At 38.3% G+C, this 13222-nt stretch overlaps 1 protein-coding gene across 4 annotated transcripts in view; it reads left to right on the top strand.

Annotated features, from left to right (window-relative positions):
• Nucleotides 1-3071: 3071 nt before the first annotated feature.
• Uspl1 (ubiquitin specific peptidase like 1) overlaps nucleotides 3072-13222 on the top strand; it is a 40317-nt gene continuing 30166 nt past the window's right edge. The window contains exons 1-3 of one of the 4 annotated variants that reach the window (XM_015484185.2): nucleotides 3072-4229; nucleotides 8206-8371; nucleotides 8846-8974. In XM_015484185.2, coding sequence (XP_015339671.1) covers nucleotides 8273-8371; nucleotides 8846-8974 — 228 coding nt within the window. In that variant the 5' untranslated portion in view covers nucleotides 3072-4229; nucleotides 8206-8272. The remainder of the gene's footprint in view (nucleotides 4230-8205; nucleotides 8372-8845; nucleotides 8975-13222) is intronic. The other 3 variants (XM_048800783.1, XM_015484186.2, XM_048800784.1) reach the window with 3 other exon arrangements.

Genomic DNA, 13222 nt, shown 5'->3' on the forward strand with positions numbered 1-13222 from the left:
TTCAGGTTATTTATTTATTTATTTTTGTGGTGCTGGGGATCAAACCCAAGGTCTTGTGCTTACTTTAGAACCAAACAGGGCATTGACTCCATTATTTCACTAAGGCATAGGGGATTCATCTGTGCCACTATTAAGGGCACAGATATATTCACATAGGTGGAAAAAGGTGAATATACAATGTAATTCATTGCACAATACTTTTTAATAAAGATTAAAAAAAAAAAACCCTTCAATATCCAAAAGCGGAGAGGACTGATGAAATAATGAAAAAGCTTAATGGAATATTATGCAGCCATAAAAACAACAAACTCCTTGCTAAGTAATAGAGAACAATAACTAAGATACGTGAACAAAGGTATTTCAGCATGCATTGTATATACCACTTATGTCAAATGAGGGGTAAATAAACACCAATAGTACTTATTTGCTTGTATATGCATAATTTAAAAAAATATACAAGAAACTGTTAGCCTTTGTTGCTTCCTAGGCAGGGAACTAGGTAACTGAGGAACAGGTGTGGTAGGAAAACTTTTCACTGCATACACTTTTGAATTTTGAATCATATGAATATACTACCTACCCAAAACAACACAACAAATTTAGAGTAATAAGATAGCACTTTCTGGTGAAATGGGATCATGTCCTGAGTGGGAAACACTTTTTAACAAGTAAATATCTGCAGGTATAATGGTGGAACTATAAAAGACCTAACACGTCCATCTATTTCAGACTTCTCATTTTATAGATCTGCAAACCAAGGCCTTCAGAATTACGTGACCTGTGTAAGGTCACATAGAAACTCTGGAATAGAAATCAGATATTCCAAAATATGTTGTAAGACTCTTTATCATACTGTCTTCATTTTGTGTGGGCAAAAAGTAAATTTGGGCTACATTATAAGTTGTCAGGTTTTATCTAAATTTTAGAGTTTAAAGTATAAAACAACCTTAAATCCTGGGATTAATAATTTCTTGTTTGGATCACTAAATGGCTACACTTACAGTTTGTGCTTTTCTTTACAAATTGCACTTATAGAGCAGAATAAATAAATGCATTTTCCCTTCTAACAAATCAAATCACTGAGGACAAATACTAAAATGTCTCAAGTTTTTTTTTTTTAATTTTTTTAGTTATAATTGGGCATTATACCTTTATTTTATTTGTTTATTTTTATGTGGTGCCGAGGATCAAACCCAGCGTCTCACATGTGCAACCCCAGCCCCTAAAGTTAAGTTTTGAAATATACAATGCCTAGCACAACTTTACTGACAAGCAATAGTTTCAAAATTCCTCAAATGCAAGAGTTAGCTGTATTTCAGAAATTAGATTAGTTAGGTGTGTTAAGAATTTTTGCCTGGTGGCACAGTGGCTGATACCTGTAATGCCAGGGAATTCAGGAAGCTGAGGCAGAAGCAAGATTCCAAGTTCAAGGCCAACCTCAGCCAACTTAGCAAAATCCTGTCTCAAAAATAAAAAGGGCTGGAGATGTAGCTCAAGGGTAAAGAGGCCTGGTGCAAAATTCCCAGAACTGGGGGTGGGGTGGGGGTACACAAAAACAATTTCTTGGAATTAAAAATGTTGCAAGGTACACAAACCATTATTTAACACTCCATAAAACAGTGGCGGAGAACAGAACCCCACAATCAAAATTACTAATATTGTTTTAGAAAAACAAATGGAATAAAAACTTTATGTAATTCTCATTAATGTAGGCTGTATTTTGTGATGAATTGTGTCTCTAAACTTCAAAAGCTTTTGATTTTCCAAGCTTCCTGAATATTAGATTTACATAAGGGATTAGACACTGAACTTGCAGGGTGCTGCTAAGAAGTATGAATACTTGTCTCTGTCTTTTGGGTGAAGCCACACAAGGAATCACAGCAGGAAGCTTTTATATTCCAGATCTGAGATAAAAAAGTTTATTGGTTAAAGAGCCAATCTATTAAGAATTGTCATCATGAGAGAAAATGAAGCGCAAAAAAAAAAAAAAAAAAAAAAAGGAAATCCTAACTGTATGGCATTGTACCATGTATTAAACGTGAGATTATAAATGGAAATAAAGAAGTGTAATTTCTGTTCCATGCTGCTGACAAGGGAGTGAAGGCAATAGCTTGAAACCACTGGAAGGTAACTGCACTCTGCCACTGGAGTACTCAGAGCATTCCAAATACACTGGTTAAGGAATAAGTAGAAATACAAACAATTTTATCAATTTGGGACCATTGCTCTCTAACACAAATGTAAGTGGAGTTTTCTAGACAAATTCTTCTAATCGCCTATATCTGAATCCTCTCCTTTAAGACTTTCCTAACTTTCTACAAGGAGAAAGGCTCTGGAGTCATTACACAACCAAAACAACTAAAATCTTTTTTCTCCATAACTGAAGCCCCATCTCCATTTTATTCCTGTCATTATTAACATCTTTCCTGGCCAAAAAAAAAAAAAAAAATCAAAATTTCACTAAAAGAATAAAAATCAACTTTGTAAACGTTTATTTTTTGACGTAACTTAGTCAATGATGTTGCTTTGCAATCTCAAATTTTTTACTACATTTGCATTTGGTTTTATTCAATTAGAGTTAACATTCAGCAAGTGTTTATTACTGTATTTCTTTCTAAAAATGGATATGGCAATGGAGAGCAAGAAAAAAATCCTATTAGTGTTAGCTATTATTTCAGGAGGAAATACTACTTTTCCAAATTTTCATAAATTCAAAATAATGAAATTATTTTTATTATTAGATCTTACAACGAATAACACCAGTACATTAATAATCTAGTACAACTACAAAAAAAAAAAGTAGTAAATAAAACCTAACCAGCCTATTTTAATCTGGAGGAAAAAAAACCAACAATTCTTTGTTGGATTTCCTGGCCATTGACATTCAGAAGTACCACAGACTAAAATCTCTTTTAGTCATTAATTTCCTCGTACACGGAACTTGTTTCCTTCCTATCACCCTATCAAAGGCATCAGCATTATTCCAGCATATAATCATTTCGTCTGAGCACTTGAAAGAAACCCACAGTCCAAAACGCCAAAATGCCCAACACGGTGACTATGTAAAGAGATAGTCAGTAAACTACAAACTGTTATCCTAGGACCCAGAAACAATCGACCCCAAAGTGCTTCTGAATAGGCTGCCCCGAGATTTAGAATGCAGACTCCAGAAACAGCAGACGCGGTCACCACGTCCCTTGCACCACATGACCTCCCTACGAAAGTAGCCTCGAAACTTATCAACTCAATGAGAACTCCCCTTCCTCTGAAGTTAAAACAAGGCAGGGCAGCTGAGACCAGTGCAGCAGGGACGGGTCGGCTGCTCCGGAGTCACAACGGGTCATGGAGAGCCACGTCCCTGGGCTTTCGCTACTCCCCTTACCGTTAGAAGATCTGGGAGGGAGGAAAGGAGGAGAAACACCCCAGAATCCTGGTGGAAAAGCCCCTGGCCTCGAAGGTGGGGTTTAGGGAGAAGGGAGGGGCAGCTCCGTGTGTGGTGACCCTTTGTGAACACGCACTGTGGCAGCTCGGCTCTCACCGAGGCTTAGCGAGCCGACTAGGGGTGCCCGGCGTGGCCCCGTCGTGGCGACCGTGGCACCAAGGAGACGCGCCAGCCAAGAGCCTCCATGGCGGTCCTCCCCTCTGCTGCGCCACCCCCAGGGTCACTCGGGGGCCCCCGGGGTGACCAGCCTCGGCTCGCTCGGCCCTGGCTGGGCGCAAAGAGACGCACGCCGCTCTCTTTCCTCAGCAGCGTAATCCCTCCGCTGCGGGCCGCGCACTAGTTTTAATCACGCCCCACCCCCTGGCCGTCGGCGTCACCTCCGCCACTCTAGTGCTTTCCAGCAGCTTCCAGAAACATCGCCTCCCCAAACCCAGCCACTCACACTCGGCGAGCTTGGAAGCCACCCGCCCCGCCCCGCCCCTCCTCGTCAGTTTTAGCCGCAGCTAAAACTGCGGCTGCGGTTACAGGGCGGACAGCCACGCCTCTGCGGATCCCTTCCGGAAGTGTTCCTATCTTCGCCTTCCCCACGACGCCGACGTCCTTTCAAGCCCCGCGTGCAGCAGGAAGGGGGACTTTTTTTTGCCGCGGACTTAAACCGGAAGTTGCTTTCCTAGCGGAGAAGCCGGTGGGGGAGGAGTAGTCCGAAGGGAACGTGGGTTGAACGTAACAACTAGGTGGTGTGGAGTTCGGACCGATCCGGTACGAAGAGGGCGAGTTCCAATTGCAGGTAAGGGAGAAGAGGGAGTAGTTTCTTTCGGCTTTCGAAATAAGGAAAAAGGAACACCTGAGATGCCCTATGGGGTAGTGGGCTCGCTGAAAGGATGGGCAGGGACGAGGTTCAGGTGGGAAAGGTTGATGGCTAAGGTATAAGAGCTGGAGTTAAGAGATTTATTTGGTCGCAGAGAGGTAAACGCTGAAGAGAAACCAGAGTTTGTTTCCGTCTCCCGGAAGCTTTGGACATGGGCAGGGTTAACGGAACGCGGCGTCTCTGGGGTTTCCAGGGTTGGGGTTTGAAACTCACGTGTCTCGGTCCAGTCCGTCTCTGTTTATCAGGACACCTGGGGTTTGGTACCAGGGTGGCCGTTAAAACTGATCCCGTTCCTCGCCTTTAAGTCTCTGGTGGCCTTGCCTTTGAGAGTTCACGTGCTGAGCCCACTTGGTCCCAAGGGCAAGTTCAAATGGGTGCAAGCTCCTTTGAGCACAGTTTCTCTGGGTTTTACCATTTCTCGCATAGCACTGTGAATTAAGTTTAATTGGGTGCTTTTTGCCATCCCCATGGTCAGCTTCACTAACAAATTCATGGCGCTGTAACTGGGTGCATACTGAGGACCTTTGGAGCATCAGTGGCTTACAGAAGTATTGAAAAGGGATGTATGAAGAAAGGGGCCAAGAGTGAAGTGGAGGGAGACCCTAAAGCTAGGCTGGTTTCGCCATGCAATGAGGTCATAGTACTTAGTATCTTTAGGTCATTCTGAGGTGTTCGGATGGACTTTCCTATAATCAGGCTGCAGTAAGTAGGCGATTTTTAAGCTGAGCAGTGCCAAACTCAGACTTGTTTTATAGGAGCATCACTTTGACAGAGATGGGTGGAGTAAGATTGGAATAGAGAGGTAAGAATTTGAAACATTTCCAAAGAACTGTCCACAGACTTTGATGACTTACTACATGAAGAAAAGAAAAACAAAAGCAGAGAACGATTCACACTTTCTAGTCTATGTTTAGGAGGCTGGAGATGGCAAAATTTGGTTGAGATTGGGGAAGAGGAACGTTATTTCTGAATAGAAGACAGTGAAGGGATATATTAAGTTGTAATTAGCCACTCCTGGATTGCATATAAGAGTAAATTGTATTTGAAAGAAGACTTGAAGAACCTATCTCTGGTATTTTTTAATAACGATTTTTTGGGGGGAGATTTTGAATATTCATTATTTCTTTCCCCAAAATACCAGCTGTTCCCATTGAAATGTTGGGTGGTAGTGTCAGGGAGAAGATTTGAAGGCTCCTTGTGTTTTGTGTCTGTAATTGAGAGAGAGAACAATCTGAAATGGTTTCCTAGATCCCTCAGGCAGATGGAGATTTTCGTTATCCTATCAATATCTCTTGAGAATGCTGCAGAATGATAGAAAGTACACTGCACAGTTTCTGCATAGTTAAATGTAAAGTTAGGACCAGAGCTGGGGATGTGGCTCAGTGGTAAAGCATTTGCCTGGCATGTGTGAGGCCCTGGATTCAATTTCTAGCACCACCAAAAATAAATAAATAAATAAATACAATTAGGAAATTAGGGCTAGTAGTAGTTATAAATTTGTTATGTGTCAAGTGTTAAGCATTTGACATGCATTATTTCATTTAATCCTTAGAATGATACAGTTTAACAAGTTTCTAGCCCAGATCAGCAGATGCAAAACTGGTGCTGATAGTCACTCTGGACAGTACAAGTTTGACTCTTTCCTGTATCCTATAATTCTTTTTTTTTTTTTCCCCAGTTGTAGGTGGACATAATACCTTTATCTATTTATTTATTTATTTTTAAGAGAGAGAGAGAATTTTAATATTTATTTTTTAGTTTTTCAGCGGACACATCTTTGTATGTGGTGCTGAGGATCAAACCCCAGCCGCTTGCATGCCAGGCGAGCGCGCTACCACTTGAGCCACATCCCCAGCCCTATTTACTTATTTTTAATGTAGTGCTGAGGATTGAACCCAGTGCCTCACACATGATAGGTAGGCACTCTACCACTGAGCTACAACCCCAGCCCCTGAATTCCTTTTTTCTTTTTTAAATATTTATTTTTTAGAAGTAGTTGGACACAATACCTTTATTTTATTTATTTATTTACTTATGAATGTATTTTAATGTGGTGCTGAGGATCAAATCCAGGGCCTTGCATATGCTAGTTGAGCACTCTACCACTCAGCCACAACCCCAGCCCCCTGAAATTCTTTTCTGTAAGTAGATTATAAGTAGAACCAGCCAGAGATCATAAGTTGGTGTTGTCCATAAAGAGCCTGAAAATAACAAACATCCACCTTGTAGTAACTTTCATGGCAGTACTTCTCAATGGGACACTTTTATCTCTTCGTGTACATTTTGGCAGTATTTGGAGACATTTTTGGTTGTCTCATGGGTAGAGATCAGTGATCCTGCTAAATATTCTACAATATATAGGACAGTGTTACCGCTGTTGACCGGTGACAAGTTCTTGCTTTCCCAATGTTGAAGAATAACACCAAAGAAGCACGCCGAGGCAAGGTCAGAGTAGAAATTAGAAGTTTATTAAAGGACAGCAGAAAAGACTTCTCCCGGAGGAAGAAGGGGACCCAAGAGGTGGAATCCGTGGAAGGGATGTTGTCTCCCCTTTTTATAGTTCTTTCAGTGATGGAATGTAGGTGGGAAGGCCTGAGGGGTGGGACACAGGTGGGCCAAAGAAGTAATCTGGTCTGGAAGGACTTCTGAGTCAGCACCTTTTTGCTGGGGGCTGTTCATTAACATTTCTTTGAGGTGGACTTTGGCCTAGGGCCTTTTCGGACTTCATTAACATTCCATGAGTTGTCCTGCGTTTCCCGGAATCATTGCCAGCATGGCCTCCATTTTAGATTTCACTCGGTATTAGACCCGATTTATCTAACTACACTGACTACCTAACTTTAAATCTGGCTTCAACAGCACCTACAATAAAGAATTATCTGGTCCAAAAAGTGTGGTGCTGTAGTTAAGAAACCCTGTCTGTGGTTTAGGAATAGGAAATTGAGATTCACTGATACTTAATTTTTTTTTAATCTTTGAAATTATTCCATGGCTTGAAGGTGTGTGAAATTTATACAGCTAGAACAGAATAGTATAACTAGTTTTCAAAGTGAATCTGTGAGCCACTGATTCCCAGAAGATGGTTGTTGTAAAATGGTAGTTTCTTAGGCTTTGTAGTAACTTATGCTTGAAGTTACTTAACAATGTTGTAGCCAAGTGGTAATTTGCCTTACTTAAAAGTTTCTTATATCTGATTTTTCTATATTTTAAACTGCTTTTAATAACTTTTTCCTTATTCTGAGCTGGGTGTCATAATTTTTTACTGAATATGGTTCTGTTTCATGGGACAACATTGAACAAGCTTGTTGTGTAATTTGTACTATGGCAGTGTTTATATTTTTGTTCTGGTACAGATTGTTTACAAATAACATGAATTTTGTATTTTGTTGGTAACTTTTAAAAGTAGCATTCTCAATTGGTGAGGTATTGGGGGTTTAAAACAGTAGGAATGTATGTGGGTCATTGGTTCTTTTTTCCCTGTCAAGTAATAACACAGTGAATCAGGGGGGTTTTAGAGACTTTCTCATTATAATGCTGGCTTATTTGTTTTAAGTTGTGCATAGGCTCTTAAAAACTTAAATTTTCAAATTCTGGTGAATACAGGGTGCTTTAAATAGTGTCTGCGTCTACAACAAATTTTGTTTAATTTGCTTACAAGTGAGTCTGCTAAGAAAATACATCCTATTGCTGTTCTCTGCCCTCTCCTCACACATTTGCTTAATATATAAATAAATTTAAATATTTTCAACTTCATGATCACAATTTTAGAATATGTTTATCCTAGAATGTAGATCTCTCAACATATACTTAAAAATATGTATCTTTTGTAAAATATCATAGCTCTTTTTTAGAATAAGAATTTTTATTTAATTGTTTATTGACTTTTTTTTTCCAGGGTTCATTGAAAAATCCTTAGTGATATTGACATGTTTCAAGTGACATAAATTAGCCAATGACTCGGAATGATGGATTCTCCGAAGATTGGAAATGGTTTGCCAGTGATTGGACCAGGGGCTGATATAGGGGTATCTTCACTCCCCATGGTGGGGTATTTGGGAAAAGTTAGTGAACTTATTTTTTGGCTCAGTACAAAGTTGTTCTTTTTTTTTTTTTTTTTCCCCTTCTATTTTTGACACTTATTCAGTTTTAATTTTACCAATTAACTTCTAAAATGGTGTATCTTCCACGGAAATCTTACAGCAATGGCGAAAGATTATTTTAATGTGTTTACCTCTCTGTGTTTATTGATATATGAACAGACCTTATAGTTTATTATTCTTTGAAAATATGGAACATACATTTTCCCTGGCAGTTGATGCTACTTTTTTTCTTCCTGCAAATAAAATGGATGCTGTTTTTAACACTTAAAGTTTAATTCTTATGATATTCTTTTTTCAGTAATAGCTAAATTTAAAACCTTATGCATTTCTTTTATTTGCCGTGTTTAATCTTGCCAGGACACTTCTAATTGAACTTTCTGTAATTTGATATGGTTTAAAAATATCTTCATTTTAATTGCTTTATTTCTCTTTTAGAATTATAATTCAGCTAAAGCTACCTCAGATGGGTATTGCCCCGCTTGTAGAGAGAAGGGAAAAGTAAAAGCCTTAAAGACTTACCGAATTAGTTTTCAAGAATCTATCTCTTTGTGTGAGGATCTGCAGGTAAAGTATTAATCTAAAATAGCACATAAGTTTTAGTCTTTTGATTTTTTTTTTCTTCATTATTTATATTATTACTCAATTTGTTTTTGGTACTGGGTATAGAACTCAGGAGTGTTTAAGCACTGAGCCACATTCCTGGCCCTTTTTAAATTTTTTATTTTGATATAGGGTCTTGCTAAGTTGCAGAGGCTGGCTTTGAACTTGGATCCTCTTGCCTTATCATCCTCCCAAGTTATAGGGACATAGGCATGCACTATCATACCCGGTTTCGATTTGTATTTTTAGAATGTAGATTTTTAAAAAAATATTTTTTTTTGTAGTTGTACATAATAACTTGGTTTTAATTGTTTATTTTTATGTGGTGCTGAGGATCGAACCTAGGCCTTGCATGTGCGAGGCGAGTGCTCTACCACTGAGCCATAATGTAGCTTTTTAACACACAGATAATCTGAGTTTCTAAATCTGTTTGGTTCTTTATGTCATTTTTCCATTTGGATTCCTTAGTTGTTGCATACGCTGTTTTTTAACTTTGGTGGGGAGTTCTTGTTAGTTATTAGCATGTAGTAGTTATTCTCTTTGGTTTATGAACTTTTAGACTGGAAAAGTTATTACCTTCTAATTTACCTGGAAAAGTATTTTGGAAATCATTAGTCCAAAAACAGTATTATTCTATGTGCTAAATAGTTTGTACTTAAAAATTTTAAAAGGTTCTAAATATGTTTTAATTATAGTAATTGTATCCACCAGTACAACATAGGAGCTTATTAAATTCCGTAATATTCTACATTTTACTGTACTTGACACTTTATGAAACTTTTTTGTACATGTTTTAATTCTCAAAGCTTTGCAAGATAAGTATTCCCGTTTTTTTAAGAAAAGATATTCAGGGTTGGAATGTGCCTCAGTGGTAGCACACTATCTAGCATGAGTCAATCTCTGGATTCCATTCCCAGCACTGTGCAAAACAAAACAAGCACCCTAGATTCAGAGGGTTTGGGGAATAGAAGATCTTTATAGAGTGCCAGAGCTGTGATTGGATTGTGGTTTTCTAATTTCAGGTCTGTTGGCTAGGTGATGTGGCTCAGCTGGAGAGCACTCACCTGACATGTGTGAGGGCCCTGGGCTTAATCCGCAGTACAGAAAGAAAAAAGAAAAAGGAAAATGTAATGAGCTAATTTCAGACCTGTTTATTCCAGCTCAACTAGCAGTTCATCAGAATCATCTGGAATGTTATTAAGATATTTCTGGTTCTTACCTCTAGACACTGTTCATTAAAGTTGGCCCATATTTCTATAGTTTTGTAATTTTTGAGAATGAATCTAATGAACAGCCCAGTTTGGGAATACAAGGCAACATCACACAATTGGCAATAGATATTTTGCTTGGTGTAATTTGAGGGGAAACAATCCCAGAAGTGTTTACAAATAGAAACAAATTTCCTTTTGCATTTATTTAGCAAATGAGTGTCACTGAGTTGGCACTTTTTCCAATACAATGCTAGGATTCAGGGATGAATAAAGCAACAACAAAAATTTTACCCTTGAGATTATGTTCTAGATTAGGAAAGACAATAACAAGTGAAGTATGATTTTTTTATGTCAGATGATGAAAAGTGCTACTAAGAACAGAAAACTGGAGTGTTGGGAGGAGTTGTTCACAGTTTTAAAGAGTGGTGGGGAGAATGCTTCATTGAGAAAGTGGAATTTGAGCAAAGGCCTGAGGGGGTGGGGTGGAGAGTATTGAGCCATCCTAGGCACTAGGAGAAGCAAGCACTAGGAGGGCCATGAGAGAGGAGAGGTTTCCTGTCATGTTTATGCTATTGCACTGAAACCAGCTGAGATGCATTTGAGTGAGAGGCAGAGTGATAGAAGATGGGTTAGAAAAATAATTGGGGACTGAACCATGTAGGGTCTTACAATCCATGATAAGCTCTTGACTTTTATTCTGGTTGAAGTGAGGAACTGTAGCAAGGATGTTGGCAGAAGAGTAACATATTCTGATTTATGTGTTAAAAGGATCGCTGTGGTGACTGTTGGGTTGAAAAATAAATGTAATGGGCAAGAACTGAATCCAGGAGACTAGTTAGTTTTATTCCCAGTTCTCACACAAAACTAAAACCCCTGAGAGGTCAGAATAATCAAGGTTGAGACTTGTAACATCTGTGGTGTAAATAGTTGGAGCTGTATGTGGAGAGTTTGGGATTAGAGAAGAAGACTTGGTAGTCCTGAGCATGTGGCTAACTGAATCATAAAGTTAGAAGAGTTCCCCTAGGAGTGGATAAAAGAGGTCTAATAACAGCCCTGAACCACTCCAACATTAAGAAGCTGGGAAGATGAAATGGACCACAGTAGATTCTGAGAAGTTTGTAGCAGTAAAACCAGGTAGGAGAGTGCATTGTGCAGGAAGTCCAGTGAAATATTGAAGGGGGTGGAATGTGTTAGTTATTGTCAGATATTGCTGAGAGCTCAGGGAAGAGGACAACCCAATTCATCTTTGACTAGAGTGACCTGGAGGTCCTTGGACACCTCAGGAAGAATAGATTGGGTGAAGCAGTGGTGATAAAAGCCTGAGTGGAGCAGACAGAAGGAGAAGCATAGATGTGAAAGAATTTTTTAAAATTTTAAGTAGAAAAAATTTTTAAGTATGCTGGGAAAAAGACCAGCATACTAGTTGTATTCATTAAGGGACAGTTTGGGAAAATAGCTAGAGGCATATCCCTGGAACAGGAGGTAGACTTTGTTGCCCACAGTGAGGGGTTGGTTGTAGGAGCTTTTCACGGGCTCATTCTTAATAACAGACTATATTCAGAGTGTTTGCTAGTTAACTTGAAGTTATGGAATTGTGACCATTGGAAAGAGAAAATCTTATTGATTTTAGATGAAAGTACTTTTGCCCTCCTGGAACAATACATAAGTGATATTCAGTAGAGCTCTTTAACCAAGGAAAATAACAATAGAGCAGTTCCTGTCTTCAGGAAGTAGGTTTTAGCTATTAAGATTGGATATGTTATTTGCACTTTTAGTATTTTAAGCTTTCTTTTTTTAGGTGATAAGGAGAAAATATATAGTCAAGAATTTTAAGTATATACAGTGCAGATGTTTTTAAAAAAAAAAACAAAAACTGGAGTTGAGCCAGGCATGTGGGTGCACGCCTATATAAACCTAGCAACTTGGGAGGTGAGGCAGGAGAATCATAGGTTCAAGGCCAACTTCAACTAAGTAAGAACCTGTCTCAAAATAAAAAGATATAGGGGTGTAGCTCAGTGATTGAGCACCCCTGGGTACAACTTTTAGTAACTCTTTTTCTCTCTCACACACAGAACCGGAGTAATTTATTGATCTAATTTAAATTTTTGGTTTTTTCCTAATCAACAATATGAGCCTAGTGTACTTTGTGAAGTAGATTGGTTTACAGCAGGGGTCAGCAAACTCTTTTTGTATGATAGAAAGCTAGAGTGAGTTTCCTGTTTTAAAATGGTTGGGGAAAATCAAAGTCAAAAGAAGTCTCTTTGATAACACATGAAAATCATGAAATTCAAATTTCCATGTATATAAATAGTTTTATTGGAATATAGCTGTGCTGTCATTTTTATAACATCTGTGGCTGCTTTTGCACTATAATAGCAGAATTGAATATTTGTGACAGAGACTATGTAGCTCGCAAAGCCTAAAATGTTTATTTTTTAGCCTTTTATAGATAAAGTTTGCTGGTCCATAGTCCATAAGACCCCTGAATTGCATTGATAATATGTAAAGAGTTCTACAAAACTTGGAGTCTGCTGAGCATTTTGCATTTATTTGCTCTAAATTGGAAGAAGCATGTGGGAACCCCTTTTAATTGCTTATTTATGTATTTATTTATTTTTTAGTTGTGAGTGGACACAATACCTTTGTTTTATTTTTATGTGGTGCTGAGGTTCGAACCCAATGCCTCACGCATGCTAGGCAAGCGCTCTACCTCTGAACCACAACGCCAGCCCAATTGCTTATTTATATTAAAATGTTTCTTAATTCGAAAAAATATTAATATTCTAAACTAATTTAGAATTAATACCAAATTGGAACTTTTCAAGTATTTTTAAAATGTTTTAACTTTTTTTTTGAGTAGTTCATCATTTTGGAGGATTTTATTATTCAGTCCTTTTTTTATTTCCAAAAGAAAAAGATTTATAATGAAAAGGATTTTGCATATTTTGTTTTTCTTTTCTTTCTTTCTTTTTCTTTTTCTTTTTTTTTTTTTTTTTTTTTT

Source organism: Marmota marmota, unplaced genomic scaffold, assembly GCF_001458135.2.
Source record: "Marmota marmota marmota unplaced genomic scaffold, marMar, whole genome shotgun sequence".
NCBI lineage: Eukaryota > Metazoa > Chordata > Mammalia > Rodentia > Sciuridae > Marmota > Marmota marmota.